The 20,968-nt window shown below is 42.3% G+C and overlaps 1 protein-coding gene across 1 annotated transcript in view; it reads left to right on the forward strand.

Annotated features, from left to right (window-relative positions):
• Nucleotides 1-4,270: 4,270 nt before the first annotated feature.
• LOC126195575 (muscle-specific protein 300 kDa-like) overlaps nucleotides 4,271-20,968 on the forward strand; it is a 50,377-nt gene continuing 33,679 nt past the window's right edge. The window contains exons 1-6 of the mRNA XM_049934201.1: nucleotides 4,271-4,561; nucleotides 14,256-14,432; nucleotides 15,414-15,590; nucleotides 18,621-18,938; nucleotides 19,526-19,855; nucleotides 20,591-20,808. Coding sequence (XP_049790158.1) covers nucleotides 4,271-4,561; nucleotides 14,256-14,432; nucleotides 15,414-15,590; nucleotides 18,621-18,938; nucleotides 19,526-19,855; nucleotides 20,591-20,808 — 1,511 coding nt within the window. The remainder of the gene's footprint in view (nucleotides 4,562-14,255; nucleotides 14,433-15,413; nucleotides 15,591-18,620; nucleotides 18,939-19,525; nucleotides 19,856-20,590; nucleotides 20,809-20,968) is intronic.

A 20,968-nucleotide genomic window follows, 5' to 3' on the forward strand; every position in this document is an offset into this window, starting at 1 on the left:
TCTTTATGGAAGGATAGGAAGGAAGAGTGGGTTTACAATCACGTCGACATCGAGCCCGTTACTGTCTGAGGACGAGCTCGGATGCTGTCAAGGATGGGGAAGGAAATCGGCCGTGCCCTTTCAAAGGAACCAAGTCGGCGTTTGCCCGGAGCGATCTAGGAAAATCACGGAAAACGTAAATCTGGATGGCCGGACACGGATCTGAATAGTTGTCATCCGGAATGGGAGTCCAGTGTGGTAACCACTGCGCAACCTGATTTCTTTGTGGCTGCAGCCAACCTTATCTAGCTGAGTATACTGTGTAAAGCAGTCATTGGTGACAGCTGTGTTTCTGCCTTGTACGGCATTGTCATTGTATTTCGCACTGTTTCCTTTGGTGGTATTAAGTGTACGTAATTGTTGCAGTTAGATTCAGTATTAAACATGTCAGCACATAAGACGATTTCATCATCATGAGTACTGATCACATACATTTAACCTCTCTTTACCCCCGTTGCGTTCGCGGTAGCTTGAACCACAGGTTAAGGTGCGTACTATGCAGGCCTCTCCACGTGGGGTCAGTGCGTGTGTGTGTGGCGGGAGGGGGGGCTACATTCCTCTACTTCCGTCAGCCCCTCCTCTGGCATCACCCATCTTACTGTGTAAACATACTTTATAGCTCCAGTCCTCAGCCGACAAAAATAACGTGCTTGCTTCTGCTGCCGCTCATCGACTTTTGAGATCCAACAACACCGTCTGAAGTAGCAGCAAGATCTCCAGTATTGAATGTGAGCGAGTTGTGTAGATGGCACACGTGTGAACCGAGCACGCTATTGCCACATAAACAACGTTAGCTATAGAATTCGGTCGTAGTAGTTCGTTTATGCTACTTGGACATAATGACACCACAGTCTTATACATACAGTCGCGACACACACTGCGGCGAAAGTTATTTCCGTGTAACAGTTGGAGCGACACTAACGCTCCAGCGGTGAGAAAGTCAGTTACCTGCGTCGTAAGGACAACGTGTGTTTTTAATTAGTTTTCTATTTAACTAACAAAATAGTTGTTACGTTTTGCGTTACATGCATTAGTAAATTTCCAAGAGTCATAAATTAACGCGAAACAAATGTAAAAACGACCAAATCTCACTGATTCAGTGGCATAAATTGCAACTTACTATGAACAAATACTTTGGAATATTTGTATAATTGAAGTATATTCGCAGGAATGCAAGGGAATATAAACAAATATTTCATGCTTGAGAAGAATGAATTTCTGTTTTTGTTATTATTATGATCAGGAGTTTTCTTGACACACAAAAATTGTTTGTAGTTTCTATTGATTTGCCAATTGCTGCAATTCACACGAATTCCCAATAAATGAATATTTTTGTAAATATAATTACTTTTGCGTCAAAAGCGAAAATGTTGAATGAAGATTCTTGGAGTTGGTGATTTAGATGTAGAACTATTGTGAAATTTCGGTCTTATCTACATTCGTTTGTTTTCATCGATGACAGGGCGCTGATAACCTCGCCGTTGGGCGTCCATAAGTTCCCAAACCACACACACACACTTCTTCTGTGTCGGTAAAGAGTTTCATTTCCTTTGACGTTTTATTGTCGCGTCTGTGTGGCTTTCTCTTCAGCTAAAGATGTGGTGGCTTATTTTGTACGTTACATAATGTAGGTCCTACATTCAGCACAGGTTTCCTTACGTTTCACGTTGACTCATTTATTTGGATGAATGTATAGCGAACAAAACTTCGCTTTGTTGGATAGATGTACGACATCTTTCTGGAAAAGGTCATGTCTTCTGATGCTTACTGGCATCTTCAGTAAATATCTATACAAGGTGGTCCATTGATAGTGACCGGGCCAGATATCTCACGAAATAAGCATCAAACGAAATTCGTCTAGCTTGAAGGGGGAAACCAGATGGCGCTGTGGTTGGCCCGCTAGATGGCGCTGCCATAGGTCAAATGGATATCAACTGCGTTTTTTTAAAAATAGGAACCCCCATTTTTATTACATATTCGTGTAGTGCATAAAGAAATATGAATGTTTTAGTTGGAGCACTTTTTTCGCTTTGTGATAGATGGCGCTATAATAGTTTTAAACATATAAGTACGTGGTATCACGTAACATTCCGCCAGTGCGGACGGTATTTGCTTCGTGATACATTACCCATGTTAAAATGGACCGTTTACCAATTGCGGAAAAAGTCAATATCGTGTTGATGTATGGTTATTGTGATCAAAATGCCCAAGGGGCCTGTGCTATGTGTGCTGCTCGGTATCCTGGACGACATCATCCAAGTGTCCGGACTGTTCGCCGGATAGTTACGTTATTTAAGGAAACAGAAAGTGTTCAGCCAGATGTGAAACGGCAACCACGACCTGCAACAAATGATGATACCCGAGTAGGTGTTTTAGCTGCTGTCGCGGCTAATCCGCACATCAGTAGCAGACAAATTGCGCGAGAATCGGGAATCTCAACAACGTCGGAGTTGAGAATGCTACATCAACATCGATTGCACCAGTACCAAATTTGTATGCACCAGGAATTGCATGGCGACGACTTGGAACTGCCACTGGGCACGGGAAGATGACAGATTTTTTGCACGCGTTCTATTGAGCGACGAAGCGTTATTCACCATCAGCGGCAACGTAAACCGGCATAATATGCACTTTTGGGCAACGGAAAATCCACGATGGCTCCGACAAGTGGAACATTAGCGACCTTGGCGGGTTAGTGTATGGTGCGGCATTATGGGAGGAAGGATAATTGGCCCCCATTATATCGATGGTAATTAAAATTGTGCAATGTATGCTGATTTCCTACGTAATGTTCTACCGATGTTACTGCAAGATGTTTCACTGCAAGACAGAATGGCGATGTACTTCCAACATGATGGATGTCCAGCACATAGCTCGCGTGCGGTTGAATCGGTATTGAATATCACGCTGTTAACAGCATGTGTTCTCAGAAATGATAAGTTCACAAAGGTACGTGTATCACATTGGAACAACCGAAATAAAATGTTCAAACGTACCTACGTTCTGTATTTCAATTTAAAAAACCTACCTGTTACCAACCTTTCGTCTAAAATTGTGAGCCATATGTTTGTGGCTATTACAGCGCCATCTATCACAAAGCGAAAAAAGTAGTCCAACTAAAACATTCATATTTCTTTACGTACTACACGAATATGTAATAAAAAATAGGGGTTCCTATTTATAAAAGCGCAGTTGATATCCGTTTGACCTATGGCAGCGCCATCTAGCGAGCCAACCGTAGCGCCATCTGGCTTCCCCCTTCAAGCTAGACAAGTTTCGTTCTTTGTAGTTCTTTCGTTTGACGCTTATTTCGTGAGATATATGGCCCGGTCACGATCAATGGACCACCCTGTACATTACAAAGGAATCGGGACTATACTGTCTGGCAAGGTGCCGTTTGATACATCCTAGGGTCCTTAGGGAACTACGAAATGACAAATGTGCCGTAATTTTTTAGTTATTGTCGATTTTTATTTCACTACGTATGCTTCCTATTTTATAAACAAGGTTACGAATCAGTATAAACGATAGTTTTTACACTCGTACGATATTCATTCAGTAGCGTCACTTGCTGGCAGCTTGGTGTGCTGCTGTCGCAGTGGATAGCAAAAAGCAGACTCAGTGTCGCGACTGTTTTGTTGGACTGTGATGACACTGCTATAGTTCGAGGTGGAAGGCTTCTTTTCGTAGGCACAACAGTAACACGGTTTGTAGGAGAACACTCGTACCTTTCTCAGTTATTTCGTTAAACCGTCTCTTTTTCAGACCCCTCCGCCGGCCGAAGTGGCCGTGCGGGTAAAGGCGCTGCAGTCTGGAACCGCAAGACCGCTACGGTCGCAGGTTCGAATCCTGCCTCGGGCATGGATGTTTGTGATGTCCTTAGGTTAGTTAGGTTTAACTAGTTCTAAGTTCTAGGGGACTAATGACCTCAGCAGTTGAGTCCCATAGTGCTCAGAGCCATTTGAACCATTTTTTCAGACCCCTCCCCCGGCCCCTTCCCATTCCCCTGTGTGCCTGCAACAGCCCGTCGGAACTGCCCTGGGTATCGGTTTCCTGCATAGGAGTGGATAAATTTTAGGCTCTTAGAGTTTCGCTTTCCCCAACTTGCAGAAAGGTGTCAAGAAGTGAACGAAAATCGTGACCGTGTAGCGGCGCGACCGCAGCGCTCTGCGTTTCGGGAGTATACGCGAAGGCTGGAGGAAGCTGGCAGCAGTGGCAGCAGCAGCGCGCGATGACTAGCGCCGGTGTGGACTTGGAAGGTGTGCCCGCGCAGGCGAGCGAGTCGTCGCTGTCGGCGCAGCAGGCGCGACTGGGCGAGCTGCGAGAGCTGGCGGCGCGCGTGGCGGAGGCGGCCGGCGTGGACGCGTCGTCGGTGCCGCTGGGCGCCGAGCTGGCGCAGCTGGGCCGCCGCCTGCAGGAGGTGCGGCTGGCGCTCGACCGGCTGGCGCAGGCCGCCGAACAGCGCGCCGCCGGCCACCACGAGCTGCGCGCCGCCAGGCACTTCCTCGACTCCGTGCAGCAGGTCAGTGACGTGGCGACGCGTAGTGTGTGCTGAGTACTGCGCGTGCGCAGGGGCGGTACTCTGGTGACGTCTTTTAACATTGCAAGTAAAGCCGGGTTCACACAGGCAACAAAAGTATCGCCACTGCTAATGGCGAACTGCCGTTGCTTTGTACTTGCATGTGTGAACTCCTAGTTTTCGGTGGCGCTATTTAAGAAGCGCAACTTTTGTGACGCCACAAAAAGTTGAACTTGGTTCTACTTTGTTGCGCCATTTTGCTTTCTCCACAATCGAATAACGTCATTCGATGGATTCAAACCTTTCTAGTGCGTATTCGTTCGCAGATAGTGCTTTGTTTGTGCGGTTGCTATTAATATGTCGAAATAGAGGTCAACAGAGACAATTATGAGATTCTTGGAGGTGTATCAAGAACGAGAATGCCTTTGGAGCCACAAAAGCGAATCATACAAAGACAGAAATTTGAGAGATGCTGCATTAGTTGGAATAGTAAACAGTATTCGTGAATATGTACTTGGAATTGATGTAGCTACAACAAAATTAAACATTCGAAGCATTCGAAATGCTTACATGAATGAACATAAAAAAGTACTAAAATCACTTAAGAGTGGTGCGTCTACAGAAGGTATTTATAAACCCAGCCTTGCTTGGTTTGAAGCTGCAGACCGGTTCTTAAAACACGTAGTCGAGACAAGAGAGACAACACTTAGGTAAGTAATATTTTACATTTATTAAGTTTCCAAAACATCTTAGTTAGTAATATGTGCAGCCGTTTAATCAGCTGAGACAGGTGACGCCATTTTGCAAACTGCGCAATTACGAAGAATTTGTGGCGCCCTGTTTGAACAGTAGCTCACAGCACCACTCCAGAATGACTTGACTTGTGGCGATACTTTCGTTGCGTTTGTGAACCCGGCGTAAACCAGTTTCGCCACGCGTAACAAGGAGAGGTCCCCAGTGATGGGATCGAATTTTCTAAACAATCTGTACTGTGATGCAGGTTAAGATCCAAGGAATCACACCATGCAGCCGTACCCTGGTGGACACACATTTGAGAGTAATCGACAATAAATAAATAAATAAATAAATAAATAAATAAATAAAGGGAGGGGGGAAATTACGCGTAATGCTTTGCAACTTTTCAAAAATAGAATTATTTTTTACAGATTGGTTGCATTGCGTGGTGCTAAAGGCGCTGACCTCGCGTGCAAAATGATATGGGTTCGAATATTGTCAGGTGCTTTAAACATTTTTATTTTAAAATCTTTATCGAAACGAGTTTCATCGTTACTTTTATTCAGTCAATTGGTTTAAATATAATTTATTCTATTCCTTTGTTGCGTTATATTAGTCATCGTATGAAAAACATCATTTGCTTTCATTTTTCTCCCTATCTGTCTTTTTTCACTTGGAATCCTTGTTCACTTGATTTTGATCATTGTTGTGTATTAAGTTCCACTTTATCATCCTATATTTTCGTCTATGTTATTGCATTCATTATTTCTATTTCTCATTTTACATTTCGTTTAAATCATTGCATATAGTGCACCAAGAATTTATGTTTTAAATGTTTGTGTCACGATTGCCATCCAAAAGCTGTACGTCATGTAACGAAAAATACATTCTTGACACTATTGCGTAGTCAGTATAAATACATTATTTCGGCTTTTGTTTTTTAACCCACAGACCGGTATTTTCGAATGTTTAAACCTGATTATAGATGAATAAAAATTATTAAATTCACATGCACAAAGATTTCAAGTGGAAAAAGAATGATAAGAAGAAAAAAATAAGATCAACTGAAGAAGTCAATACGTTGATTAAAATGACGTGATAAAGGAATACAAATTAAAAAAATGCGTGTAAATCTATTAATTGAATAAAAGTAGTGATCAAAGTCATTTCGATAAAAAATTTTAAAAAAAGTTCAGGGAAAGTGATGATATTCATACCACATCCTTTTGCGTGTGTCAGTACCGTAGCCATTATTTTATGCAACCAATCTATAAATTGATACTGTTTTGCAAGCTGCAGATCATCATGCGAAATTGCGATTTTTTTTTCTTTTTTTCTTCGCAAAGGAGGGCTTACTAGGGTGAATGGCAGCAGAGTGTGATTCCTTGAACCTTAATCTACATCACCGTATAGACTGTTTCAAAAACTTCATCCCACCGCCAGTTACCTCTCATTGTTAGTCATGTTACAGCAGTGGGTTTTGTGTTCTCGCAATCTTTAATTAGTGACCCCACACAACCAAAGATGACCTACGTCAGAAATTAGTGATAGCCAACTGCAGGTGTGCGAGTGGCGTTAACCTCGTCCTTACGTTGTTCCACCAGCAGAGTGCAGGATTCCTACCAGAATTTAAGCGAAAACCTCCGTCTCTATTTATAAGATCACTTGCTAATTTCAGGTAGGGAATCAGTTGAGATAATCATTTTCTTCTTGTGGCTACCGTAACTGTAAATTTGCTCACAGACATCTCGGCTGTGTTTTGTGACAGATGAATAGTATTTGCTCACCTGTTGGCATTTCATATTCGTACAAGCAAAAAATAAAATAAAAATTAATAGGACAGCAAAGCATGAAATCAATTACTGTGAGTTAACGCAGTGACAATTGCTTTAACTTGTGATAGGACATGTCACAACTGTCTCCCCTTTCTTCACACATGAGATTATAGAGCTCAACACTTGGTACAACCAGTTGATCAGTGACGTCATCACCCCACGTATGCAACTGATTTCAGCGCTGATATGTAGCCAAACACATGATCCGCGAAGAAGGGTAACAGCATTTTCAGTGGTTGCAGGAGCAACAGTCTAGGTGGGTGATGTAGACTTGTCAGACAGGCAAACACAGTAGTATTGCAGTGTGTATGATAGCAGATTCCTGGGTGGAGGCTACTCAGGGGTATATCGTCATCAGAGAAGAACAAAAAGATAATAGAAGCTTCTGAAATGTTGAGCAATGCTGAAGGTTAGAAATGTAGATCAGGTAATTAATGAAGATGTATATGCTGGATCGACTCTAAGATAAATTTATGCCGCAAATTTACTATTTTAGAGGTATGTACTGGATCGAATTGTGGAGAAATTTATGACATAAATTTACCATTTTAGAGATAGACTGTTTGAAATGTGGTACTACAGAGCAATGCTGACTGTTAGATGCATAGATCGGATAACTAGTGAGTGAGAGATGTTAGTTTGAATTGTGGGGAAAAGAAATATGTGGCATAATTTGTCTAAAAAGAAGGGATACGTTGATAGGAGACATATTGAAGCATTAAGGAATACATTAAGGAATAGTTAATCTGGTAATGGATGGAAATGTGAGGGAGTAACAGTTGTACACATGACCAAGACTTTGTGAATAGAGGAAACAGGTTCAAATGGATGTAGGTATCTTCAGACTGAATAGAACAACAATCTCGACGAGGCTTTTTAAAGTGTGGTAGATGAAATTACCCAATTACAGTGTGCTAGTAATTTTTCCAATTTGGACAGTTAATAAATTGGTGTTGTAGTCGCAGGTTAGCTCCAGATATTTTAATATGGATGTGTGTTCGATGGATTTTTGGGTGCTGTATTGGAAATGGGGTAGGCGATGTATGAACTTCCCGTCCATCCCTTGAGGGTGGGGGTTGCTTGGAATTTTAAAGCTACTAAAGCCAGATAAATTTCGATAACATTGCTTGATAATAAAATGAGCAGTGTTACGAATGTGGATATTACTACGCTAGCCCTGCATGTGCGGGTGCTGTTACTGAAAGCATCTGCTACACTAATGAGCCAGGATAATTTTGAGCCCAGTCTACGGTATAGTAACTTACATTCGCCTATGAGATGTCGGTTGCATATTTATAAATGTAGGTGGCGTCCTCATCCGTCTTCTTTCTCAATTTAGTAACGTCTCATCTTTCTTAACCGTACCTTTTAGTAAATCTTATTGGAGCAGGGAAATTACCTTATTGCCAATATATGTTATTGAAGATTTCCGTCCATCACTGTGAGGGCATCTATCCCACTACTTTCTCGCGGAAGTCTGTGGGTTGCCTGTAGTATTAGGAACGTAGCCAATCGCGTTTACAAACATCTTAATTCGTTATAAAACTAGAAAATCATTCGGCACCACAGCTTTTTGCCATCACAGCTCTAGCGATGATGCCATTTCATTATCTGTTAGTGGGTATAATTGTCTAAGAACCGCTTAGATTACATTTTATTTTTATTCATTGGCTTGACTTTTTATGTACGTAATGATGACATGTGTGCTTGAAGCCGAGTAGTCTTAACAAGATGTTATTGAAGAAGCGGCTAATTGTGGTGATCAAGACAGAATAAGATTTTTTCATTTAAATTCCAACATTTATGGGGCTATGTAGAAAGGCACTGATAAGCGAGACTTTGCGGCTAACTTTGTATGTTTGTGAAAGAATTAGTCTACAGGGTGTTACAAAAAGGTACGGCCAAACTTTCAGAAAACATTCCTCATACACAAAGAAAGAAAGTATGTTATGTGGACATGTGTCCGGAAACGCTTACTTTCCATGTTAGAGCTCATTTTATTACTTCTCTTCAAATCACATTAATCATGGAATGGAAACACACAGCAACAGAACGTACCAGCGTGACTTCAAACACTTTGTTACAGGAAATGTTCAAAATGTCCTCCGTTAGCGAGGATACATGCATCCACCCTCCGTCGCATGGAATCCCTGATGCGCTGATGCAGCCCTGGAGAATGGCGTATTGTATCACAGCCGTCCACAATACGAGCACGAAGAGTCTCTACATTTGGTACCGGGGTTGCGTAGACAAGAGCTTTCAAATGCCCCCATAAATGAAAGTCAAGAGGGTTGTGGTCAGGAGAGCGTGGAGGCCATGGAAATTGTCCGCCTCTACCAATCCATCGGTTACCGAATCTGTTGTTGAGAAGCGTACGAACACTTCGACTGAAATGTGCAGGAGCTCCATCGTGCATGAACCACATGTTGTGTCGTACTTGTAAAGGCACATGTTCTAGCAGTACAGGTAGAGTATCCCGTATGAAATCATGGCGGTGAATCGAGGAAGTACAGTACATACTGACGAAACTAAATGAGCTCTAACATGGAAATTAAGCGTTTCCGGACACATGTCCACGTAACACCTTTTCTTTTTTTGTGTGTGAGGAATGTTTCCTGAAAGTTTGGCCGTACCTTTTCGTAACACCCTGTAGAAGTAATGCTCGTCGTTCTTCTCCCAGCGGCTGTTGGGGGCTGATAGGTTTTCGCTCGTCTCGCCCCTTATAGAATTATATGTCGCAGAGCACTCGGCAGTGCTGGCATTTCGCGTGCGGCTGTTAAGCAGTACTGTTCCCGTGAGAAGTCTCCCGCGTACCAGGACTTCCGGCTGCTAATTGCAGCCAGGTCTTTATGATCGCCCGCTCGATGCCGTTCGCGGCACGCGAGCCGCGCCACCTACTTCTGCACAACTTGAGCTATTCGCGCCATTTGTTTCCGTCCGCCTGGCATTATGTATTCTGCAGCTCACTGAGCACGAACGACTTGGCTCGTGCGCCAGGCTGTACAAATTTCCAACGAAGTGAGGGCTGTCCTGATTCTTACGCTGAATAATTCGGCCCAATCTCAGCCGACCCTCACCTCGCTACTGTTGCGAGAAAATTGCAACAGTTTCCTTCCTGTTCTGTTTTCACGAATTGGATTTATGCTTGTATTCCCGCGCGGCAAAACTCATTCATTTCCGTTAATAGAGATTGACGCTGTTCTGAGTGCTGAATAATTTTAAACTGAGGGCCAATCAGGGTATGTGCCGCATTGAAGTACGTTGGTTTCCATAAATGAAGGAAAACTACGGAAGTGGTGATAACACTGTTGTGTCGATCCCTAAGAAGAGTGATCGGGGGGGGGGGGGGGGGGGGGGCAGTGACATGGCATAAACGAAATAATATAGCACAGTTTCGAAAAAAACCTCAAAAACTAGCATATGGAAGGAGGGGAAATGTGAAATGAAATTTGACGAGTTCAAAAGATAAATAGTTTTATCTCAGTGTTTACTAAATCAAGTCAAGTGAATAAAGAAATTTGTAGTCCTTTGCCAGTAGGCTGTTGCACGCCCCTGGGCTTGGATGTTTCACTGATTCGGTTGGGAAGAGTGTCGTTCAACAGTCTTATCCTCTCTTGAGGTAAGCTGGCCCAAAATCGTTGCATGGGTCCTTGGTATCCTGTATATTGGCGTTGTCGCGGAGATACGTCCGGGCTGGTTGCACATGTAACTTAATGCGGACAGATCAGAGGATCTTAATAACCAGAGTATTTCTGTATAATTCAGGTAATTCATAAACGGGACAAGCCGTGTGTGAACAAGTGTTGTTCTGTTGAAAAATTGTGCCAGGGCATTGTTTCATGAAAGGTAACATGTGAGTGCAGGATGTCTTTGACTTTTTGCTGTCCTGTCAGAGGCCCCTGATTCTCTACCAGAGATGGTATGAATTTATGGCTGCGGTTTTCCGGAACGTTAGCAAAATGTGATCTCTCCCCTCCCCCCTTAATCCCATATGATAGTTACCTGTGGTACCGGTAGTGTAGAACGGAGATTCGTCCATGAAAATGATGCAACGTCACACATCGTCGTATGCTTCTACCAGACCTCTGACAGTGCCCCACCATTGTGGCGGATTGTGAAGGGCTTATGTAGTTAGTCCATAGCTGTGCCGGACGACAGACGCAGACGTGAAGATGTTAGACGTACTTGGTACACAACAGGGCAGTCTTCGTTGTTACCAGTCTTGGTCGATCGGAACACTGACGGTGCTTGACATGTGCGGTAATGGTATCTGTAGCTACAAGTAAGGTGAGTTTTCAGAACATTGCATTCACTGGTAGTTTGTATATTGCTAATGGCCACAATGTTGTTTGAACGCGAAAGTAGACAGTGGCAGGAGACGAAATACAAGCAACCCAACTACTCCAACATTTTACGATTCGGAACTAGTAAGTTGGGCCTCCCAAAAAAGTTTACTAATAACGAGCCCACTGTCTTCTCTTCTCGTAAGCATGCTCAACGTCAGAGACATGTTTACACCTAAACGATCCAGCGTGCAGTCGTGATACGCCTTCTTCATGGACCACTTTGTCAGCCTTGCTGATCAGGGTGCGGCAGCATGGCTCGAGGACAGTGGCAACATGGCGGCAGGCACGGCACCTGCGCTCCGTTCGCGTGCCCAAAGCCGGCCTTGAGAAACCAGCAAATCGGCGTGCTGCCCGTGCACGTGCAATTATCTAATGAAGCCCCGCGTCCTTGCAATTTTAATTGAATCACGGTTCCGGGGTGAGCGCTGCGCTGTTGGGCAGGCGCGGAGAGGGCTAACGCCAGGCGGCCACGCGAGCGCCCCGGCGCTCTCGCCGCAAATTGTTTCGCCCCACACTTCCAATCACTCTCCGCTGCGTGTGCTCCCATTGCTGTATCGCATGGGGAATCAAGCGTGCTTTCAGAACTCAAATTGCCATAAGAAAAACAGAATTCTCACAATTGTAAGATTAAAATACGGACGCTTTGCCATATTGTCGCTCCCCCCCCCCCCAGTCGTTAAAAACAGAACTCCTAGAGGATCACGTTGTTGTCTGTCTGTTGTTAAGATCCCTTTTACTCATTAATGGGTAAAAGCATCAATTTGAAATCTATGTGAAACATTGCGTAAGCCGAAGCAATTCAAAGATGTGGCCGTATATATCACATATTTTGATACTTGCAAACACCTCATCAAAAACTATAGGGTACTTCCTGCCGACCTAAACTCATTGAATTTGGCAAGAACCATGGTTTTACTGTACAAGTAAACGAAAAAAACAGAAAATTGTTTATTTGTTACTACACTCCTGGAAATGGAAAAAAGAACACATTGACACCGGTGTGTCAGACCCACCATACTTGCTCCGGACACTGCGAGAGGGCTGTACAAGCAATGATCACACGCACGGCACAGCGGACACACCAGGAACCGCGGTGTTGGCCGTCGAATGGCGCTAGCTGCGCAGCATTTGTGCACCGCCGCCGTCAGTGTCAGCCAGTTTGCCGTGGCATACGGAGCTCCATCGCAGTCTTTAACACTGGTAGCATGCCGCGACAGCGTGGACGTGAACCGTATGTGCAGTTGACGGACTTTGAGCGAGGGCGTATAGTGGGCATGCGGGAGGCCGGGTGGACGTACCGCCGAATTGCTCAACACGTGGGGCGTGAGGTCTCCACAGTACATCGATGTTGTCGCCAGTGGTCGGCGGAAGGTGCACGTGCCCGTCGACCTGGGACCGGACCGCAGCGACGCACGGATGCACGCCAAGACCGTAGGATCCTACGCAGTGCCGTAGGGGACCGCACCGCCACTTCCCAGCAAATTAGGGACACTGTTGCTCCTGGGGTATCGGCGAGGACCATTCGCAACCGTCTCCATGAAGCTGGGCTACGGTCCCGCACACCGTTAGGCCGTCTTCCGCTCACGCCCCAACATCGTGCAGCCCGCCTCCAGTGGTGTCGCGACAGGCGTGAATGGAGGGACGAATGGAGACGTGTCGTCTTCAGCGATGAGAGTCGCTTCTGCCTTGGTGCCAATGATGGTCGTATGCGTGTTTGGCGCCGTGCAGGTGAGCGCCACAATCAGGACTGCATACGACCGAGGCACACAGGGCCAACACCCGGCATCATGGTGTGGGGAGCGATCTCCTACACTGGCCGTACAATACTGGTGATCGTCGAGGGGACACTGAATAGTGCACGGTACATCCAAACCGTCATCGAACCCATCGTTCTACCATTCCTAGACCGGCAAGGGAACTTGCTGTTCCAACAGGACAATGCACGTCCGCATGTATCCCGTGCCACCCTACGTGCTCTAGAAGGTGTAAGACAACTACCCTGGCCAGCAAGATCTCCTGATCTGTCCCCCATTGAGCATGTTTGGGACTGGATGAAGCGTCGTCTCACGCGGTCTGCACGTCCAGCACGAACGCTGGTCCAACTGAGGCGCCAGGTGGAAATGGCATGGCAAGCCGTTCCACAGGACTACATCCAGCATCTCTACGATCGTCTCCAGGGAGAATAGCAGCCTGCATTGCTGCGAAAGGTGGATATACACTGTACTAGTGCCGACATTGTGCATGCTCTGTTGCCTGTGTCTATGTGCCGGTGGTTCTGTCAGTGTGATCATGTGATGTATCTGACCCCAGGAATGTGTCAATAAAGTTTCCTCTTCCTGGGACAATGAATTCACGGTGTTCTTATTTCAATTTCCAGGAGTGTATATCACAAAATATATTTTTTGCCATTTGTTGCCCATTTGTCTGTCTGTCTGTCCGACCGTCCGTCCATCCATCCATCCATCCATCCATCCATCTGTTAAGAGCACTTCTCTCAGGAATGGGTAGAGATGTCGGTTTGTCAATTAAAGGGTACTATCGGTGATTCCATTAATTTTTTTTTACATTCAGAGGTGCCTAAGCAGTTACCTTGATTTTGAATTAACTTGAATATTTGGTAATAATGATTCACCAGATTATTTGACATAAACATGCTACCTGATGTACAGTTTTTCTGAAATTTAATATGAGATGGTAATCAGAATGTTTTACTTGTTTAAAAATATACCAGCACAGTTTTATCAAAGGAACAAATTGAACTTATATCATATGCAATTTCAGAGCTTGGCTGCTGTGGAAGAAGCAACAGAGCAAGATGCTGAACAACAACTGGGCGCCCTGCGTAGCCATCTGCTGGCTTTGGGCAAGACTGAGTCGCAACTGCAGCAGTTGAGAGGCTCAGCAGAGACCTCTGTAGATGATGCACCGGTTGTGGAAGTGCTTGCTCTCTGGCAACAGGTACACAAACACTGAGAATAACTAACTTCTTATAGCTGTCATTGTATCTGTGCAGAACAATGATCGTTTAATATTTTAGAGTAAAAAACAAAAATACCCTTGCGCACACATCTCCAAAGATAATAGGACTTTTTATAGAATTTTTCAAAATGTCATGCTATTTATTACAACTTATCTTTAGGAGGCAAAACGTCATCACTCCCAGTAGACAAACATGAAAGTACACCCACAATCCTGACTTTCAGAACTAATAGTTTCCTCAGTAGGAGAGAGGCGTGGATTGGAGAAGCTTAAAAAGGAAGGGCAGATCATTCAGAACCCATAATGAGGGAGGCAAGACAACTGTAGCTTATCTCTGTTCAGCATATAAGACGAAAGTTGTTCTAAACTGTTATAGACTAGCCCTGTCGTAAAGGGTGCTTTCCTCCACTAAAAGGACATAGTGCTTGTGATCTGATACATCCAATATTATTTGTTGTAATCAATTGTTTTTATTTACAGGTGGAGTGTAGGATCTGCCATTTATTGTAGGTGACAATGAAATGAGCATTGTGTGCATTTTTAAAATTTCACGTTGCGATCTAGATGATTAATACTTGCCATTAGAAAATATACCAATTTATCAGTCACTGATAGAGGTGAAGTGAGAAGTGGAGATTTTGTGGGGGTGGGGGAGTACACTAATCTCGCCTGTTTCTATTAATCATTACTCTTTCATTATTTTTTGCATACTCCACAGTATAATTCTAAATTAGTAATCATGTCCTATGCAATGTTTAATGATACAATGTAATTACAGGTAGATGTTTGAATATTAGAATATTTATATTTTAAACTGCACGAATGGTGAGTGGAATGTAAATCAGAAAATAGTTTGTAAAATCATAGTGAGAGTTGTTCAGGAAAATGGTATGGCATGTTTTAAATATAGCTTGAAGGACTTCATACTGGAAATAAAATGTGTTACATTTTACACTACAGGTATTCCGTGAGACTTTCCAACAATACCATCGATTGTCAGCTCGCTTGGTTCGTGGACAAGATGGTGCTGCAGCATTACGTTTGTGGCAAGAGTACCTTGTGCATGTCCAAGCATTCCTTTCTGCTGGAGTCCCTGGAGATTATAAGGCCCTTGCTGAACACCAGCACCTTTGTGAAGTAAGTTAAAAATATATACAAAATTTGCTGAAATAAAGTAGGTTATGTTTATGCAATCACTACACAAGAAATAAAGTATATTTAATACGCTAAATTGTCTGAGTTGTAGAATGCGGATGTGTATTTTCAGTTGATGGTGTGTCTATAAAAAGTTTCTTGCAGGAATTACATGTGTCCACGAATTAAAAAACTAGATTCAAAGTATTTCTTGCTAGCCCCTACTTCATGCATTACTAGTGCACTTGGGTGCTGTTATTTCAAATATATCGTACTGTTGTGGTGACTAACATTAAAAAGCAACATACTTACTGTGAATAGATTATTATTTTATTTCAAAAAGTATGTAATTATACATAAAAGTGTGCATTAATCAGGAATGTACTGAGGCTAGGGCGTGAAGTGTGCATTAATTAGGATTGCCCTAAGGCTATGGCAAAATGGCCCCTCTCCAAGGACCTAGACACAGAGGGGCCACAAAAACGGAGGGGGGGGGGGTGTTGACACCTCCCCCCACCCCCCACCCCCTCAAACCATGGATTATGAGTTGCTTATCCAAACAGTGAAATAGCGTTGAGGGTATGAATGACAATTACAGTGACGGCAGCATCTTGTCACTGCAGTTTTAGCAAATTACGGATCGTAAAAAACTACTGAATGTCAAGTATAGGTGGATCAGACTGTCAGATTCAGCTACCTTCTTGATAGAATACATCACAGTTTCTAAATTTGGCTTTAGTGATGTAATCAATGAGTTTTCTACATTCAAATCAAGGAAATAGAAAGTAAAACTATAGTAAGAACATTTTTGGAATGGAATGCGTTCTCAACACTTAATTTCCAGTTAATGTTTTATGCACTATTAGTAATTTATGAGGAGCAAATAATATATATACAATGGTTGGAACTTAAATAGTGGCAACTGTTTATTCACAACTGATACAAAAGAGTTACATGTTTGCACCTGTTACTGCCCTTTAAAGTAGTCACCAGCATTGTGTAGAACCTGTTGCAAGCAATGTTGAAGGCATAGTATACCGTTAGCAGAGCCTGTTCTGTTGATAGTGCAAATAGTGGTCTATTGCATGTCGAATGTCTGGAACAGTTCTGAAGTGAAAGTTCTGGTGATTCTAGTGTACGACCTTGATGGCGCTATACTAAGGGAATAAATACCTGGTATCAAACAATGTCCTTAATCCAATATGGTCCTCCACGGCAGACCATCTGTGCACAGTATTACTGTTCGTTTTTGGAGCTTCACCTGTGACCAGCTTTGCGAATGAAGCGGCGACACTTTCTGCGCAACCCACCTATCATTTTGCACGACAATGCGCAGGTGCACACAGCGCAAGCTGTGGCTGCTTTGTTTGGTCGATGGGACTGGGATGTACTGTATTATCCACTATACCCCCCGGACAAGTCCTTGTGACTTGATTCCGAAGATGAAGGAATCACTTCATGGCATTTGCTTCAGAACTGTTCCAGAGATTCGACAGACAGTAGACCGCTCCATTCGCACCATCAACAGAACAGGCTCTGCTAATGGTATACTATGCCTTCCATATCGCTGGCAGCGGGTTCTACACAACACTGGCGACTGCTTTGAAGGACAGTAACAGGTGCAAACATGTAATGGTGAAGAATCTGTTTTTAACACACAACAGTCGTCAAAGTATTGGGTTTGCAAAGTGGCACGATGCTGATAACAAGATTCAAAGTTTAGGATTGTGGTGGCTTTCCTAAATTTTGGAAGGTGAATGCCTGGATGACTCCTTTCTGGCAGATGAAGACTAATGTTATTTCTTCTCCTTGTCCAACATGAGAGCTCCACGTCTAGTAATGTCATGACCTAAAACATGATAAATCTTTTTTTTTTTTTTTAAATATAAAATTTTTGTTGTTGGTATTGCAATGAGATCACTATGTACTGTGCCAGTACTCTAGTTCTCTAAGATAAATATGGATTGCAGTACATTTCCTTATACTTCTTTTTCCATTCTTTTGGAATAGAAAGTTCAAGAGGGACTCTTAATGGAACAAAAACCATTATTTTGTAAATATTTTAGATCAAATTTATAGTAACTGAATTTCTGTTGGTGCTTGGCAGAACATGATGATAATATTATAAAAGGAAAACACTTCCTAATGTTCAGTAAAATTACATTTATTTGGTCACTCATTCATATGTTCTTTAAAAGTGCAATCTCAAAAGATAGTCATTTTTATTAAACAAGGGAAATTATTTATGATTCCTTATTCATTCAGAGTCTTTGTAAGTAAAATGCCAATGAGATGCTACATTTTGTAATGTGAATGAACTACTGTAAAACTGAAGAGTGTTTTCTTTTTGTATTTATACCTGAACATGGCACAAATTGGCTATTAGATTTTCTCATCACACCTAATTTTCTTTATTGAATGGAAGTACAATATTGACTGTAAATCTTGATGTTTATCTTTTTGTTTTTGAAAGTGTTAAAACTCAAATTCCAATTTGTCACAACAAGACCACCAACCATTTCATTTTTAACCAATTTTTATGAATCTGGAAGTTAATCATAAATTGAAACGTCATTATAGCATGCTTGCTTTTGTTTTTCTTTTCCTCTAATAAAAGTTCCTGCTTTGCAAACTTGCCAACAGTTGATGTCAGCACCCAATGGATAACCACCGTAAATCTATTCATGTTTCATTTACCAGATTCGCATATTATACTGGTTTTAGTGCAGTTCATTTATAGCTCTTAAAAACTTTTGAATAAGCAGTTCAATTTTGTGTGTTTCCAAAAGAAAGAAGAATAAATTAGTGTTTGTTTTAATGAACAGCATCTACATGTAAAGAGGATTTGTTTAAAGAATTCTGGCAAATTTAAAACAAGTCATTTTAACATTCACTACTAAAAATTGTAAAATGTTACCTTTCGTTGTTCAGCATAGAGCTTTTTTTATCATATTATCAGTTATCTTGATGTTGAAGTTAAATTGACATTTTTTTATAGTGTAGTGAAAATTCAACATCTTATCTTGTATGCAGGTACATCAGAATCTACTGACCAACCAGCAGAATGTGTTGCTGTCCAAAAATGACTCTGATGGGCTTTTGGGTAGTGGTTTAATAGAATCGTCAGTAGTGGAACAGTTTGCTTCACTGACAAATCTGCACAATGAGACATTGGCCCGCATTATGGATCGCCATGCAGAGGTACGCGCTCGCTTGGATGCCTGGGATCGTTATCGACAGGATCAGGCAGTTCTCCTGGCTTGGCTACGAGACACTGAGAGGGAGAGGGCACGCCTTCAGCTTCGGTACATACATCTACGCTGTCTGCCCAAAATTCTTCTTCGGATACAAGTGAGTAAATTCATGATCATTTAATTCACTGTGAACTCTCATGTTTTCAAGGTGTGATTGATTAATGGTTTACTTCTGAGTGTTCAGCTGAGTTTGTATTTCCATTTTGCATATTTTGACAACCAAGCCAGGGAATACAAACTTGACTGAATATCGAGAAATGCACCATTAATTTAATTTCTTGTTTTTAATAGTAATCAGACTTTTCATAGAGTTATATTATTAGAAAAAAGTCAGAGAAGGGAAGGAATGAACTTATCACACTTTCACTAAATAGGTATTCTTGGTGTAAGGGTTTTCTAAACATGCATGCTATTGTGCCATTATTTGTAATAAGCTTTCAAAAAGACTTCTAAATACTTTGGTAAAGTAATGTATTGGTTTCAAGAGCTGCATACATTATTTTTAGATCATTACTTATTTTTGCATAAATCGTATTGACTCATTTCAGTGGTGACTCTAGGAGTCATTATTCTCTGGTACTGGCAGGAAAGCTGTAGTGGTGATGTTACTGTATTCATGTCCTATAATAAAAAGCATGTCTCACAGTGGAAAGTATTCACGGTTGCTTGTATGTTTCGTTCTAGGCATTGATTGAGAAGATTCCATCTGGTGAGGTGCAGGCTGAATCACTTCAACAACAACAGTCTTCCTTGCTGACATTTTGTGATGAAGCACTAGCTACATCTATCCGTATGGAACATGCAGCTATTGTTCAACGGATTTCCAACTTGGGTGCAGCACTTGAAACCTGGCGTGAATTTTTGGAGCGAATCTCAAACTTAGCTGCTTCTTTTGAGCAGCAAGCTGCAGCAGTGACAACAGCATTCAATGAAGTACGCTCCACAATTGAACAGAGTGGTGCAGACACTCCTGTTTCAGTTAATGCCGTCTCTGAACGCCTTGAACGGCTGAAGGTGAGAGCAATATCATTTCTAAGCAAATGTTCACTGGTGTCTGCCCCCCCCCCCCCTACACACACACACACACACACACACACACACACACACACACACACACACACACACTATCTTATTGAAATTAAGATTTCATTTTGAATGAATACCAACAGTTCATTTAAATAAGAAGTATCTAACAGCTGGAAAAAAATTTTGAAACATTATCTCCAGTAGAAAGAATGCAATACTATGCTTTAAAGAGTGATAATATGTACATGGCAAAAGCAGCAATTTTGAAGTAAATGTAAGATATATAAATGAAAATGACATCTAACCGATTTTGAGGTGTGTAATTTATCACCCACATCAGAGATACAGACAGGCTTTTGTTGCTACAAAAAGTGGCATAAATAGTTTTCAGTACCTGATGAATAGGTTTGAAAGTAATTGGACATATTATCCACCCAGTATAAGGAAGAAGATAACCGACATATTTTAAATTAATGTATGGTAATACTATTTGCTAAGTACGTAAGATGCATATATGCTTTGGATAGGATTTTACATAATGTGCTCGTCATGTTGTTGTTAAATCCTATTGTCAAATAGTGAGAGAAAAAGATGGATATTTAGTGAGAGATGTTGCTTCTGTGTGTGTGTGTGTGTGTGTGTGTGTGTGTGTGTGTGTGTGTGTGTGTGTGTGTGTGTGTGATGAAGTTTTTCAGTTTTGTATACTTATTGTTTCTATTCTAGGAACTACGTACACAGCTAGCAGATCGTACTGCTGATTTAGAGTCCCTTGGAGTAACATTGGAGCAATTGAAGGAGTGTGCTGCACCACAGGATATGAAGGCAGCAACACAGCGAGCATGGTTGCTGTGGCAAGCGCAAGCTGATCTGGAGCACCAACTGACACTGCTCTGCCACAGACTTGAGGAGCGTATTGGATTAAGGACGTTGTTTGATACCAGGTATTTATTCCCTTATGACGAGACACAATCGCATGCATTCAAAGGCTATTTATGCTTTATGATTCTTATGACTAGTGATTTATAGCTTGTATGTAGTAAACTTACTGCATGGGATGTGACTTTTCTATATTGCTTCTAAGATTCACAGAAGCCAATAGCC

The sequence above is a fragment of the Schistocerca nitens genome, chromosome 7 (genome assembly GCF_023898315.1).
Source record: "Schistocerca nitens isolate TAMUIC-IGC-003100 chromosome 7, iqSchNite1.1, whole genome shotgun sequence".
Lineage (NCBI taxonomy): Eukaryota > Metazoa > Arthropoda > Insecta > Orthoptera > Acrididae > Schistocerca > Schistocerca nitens.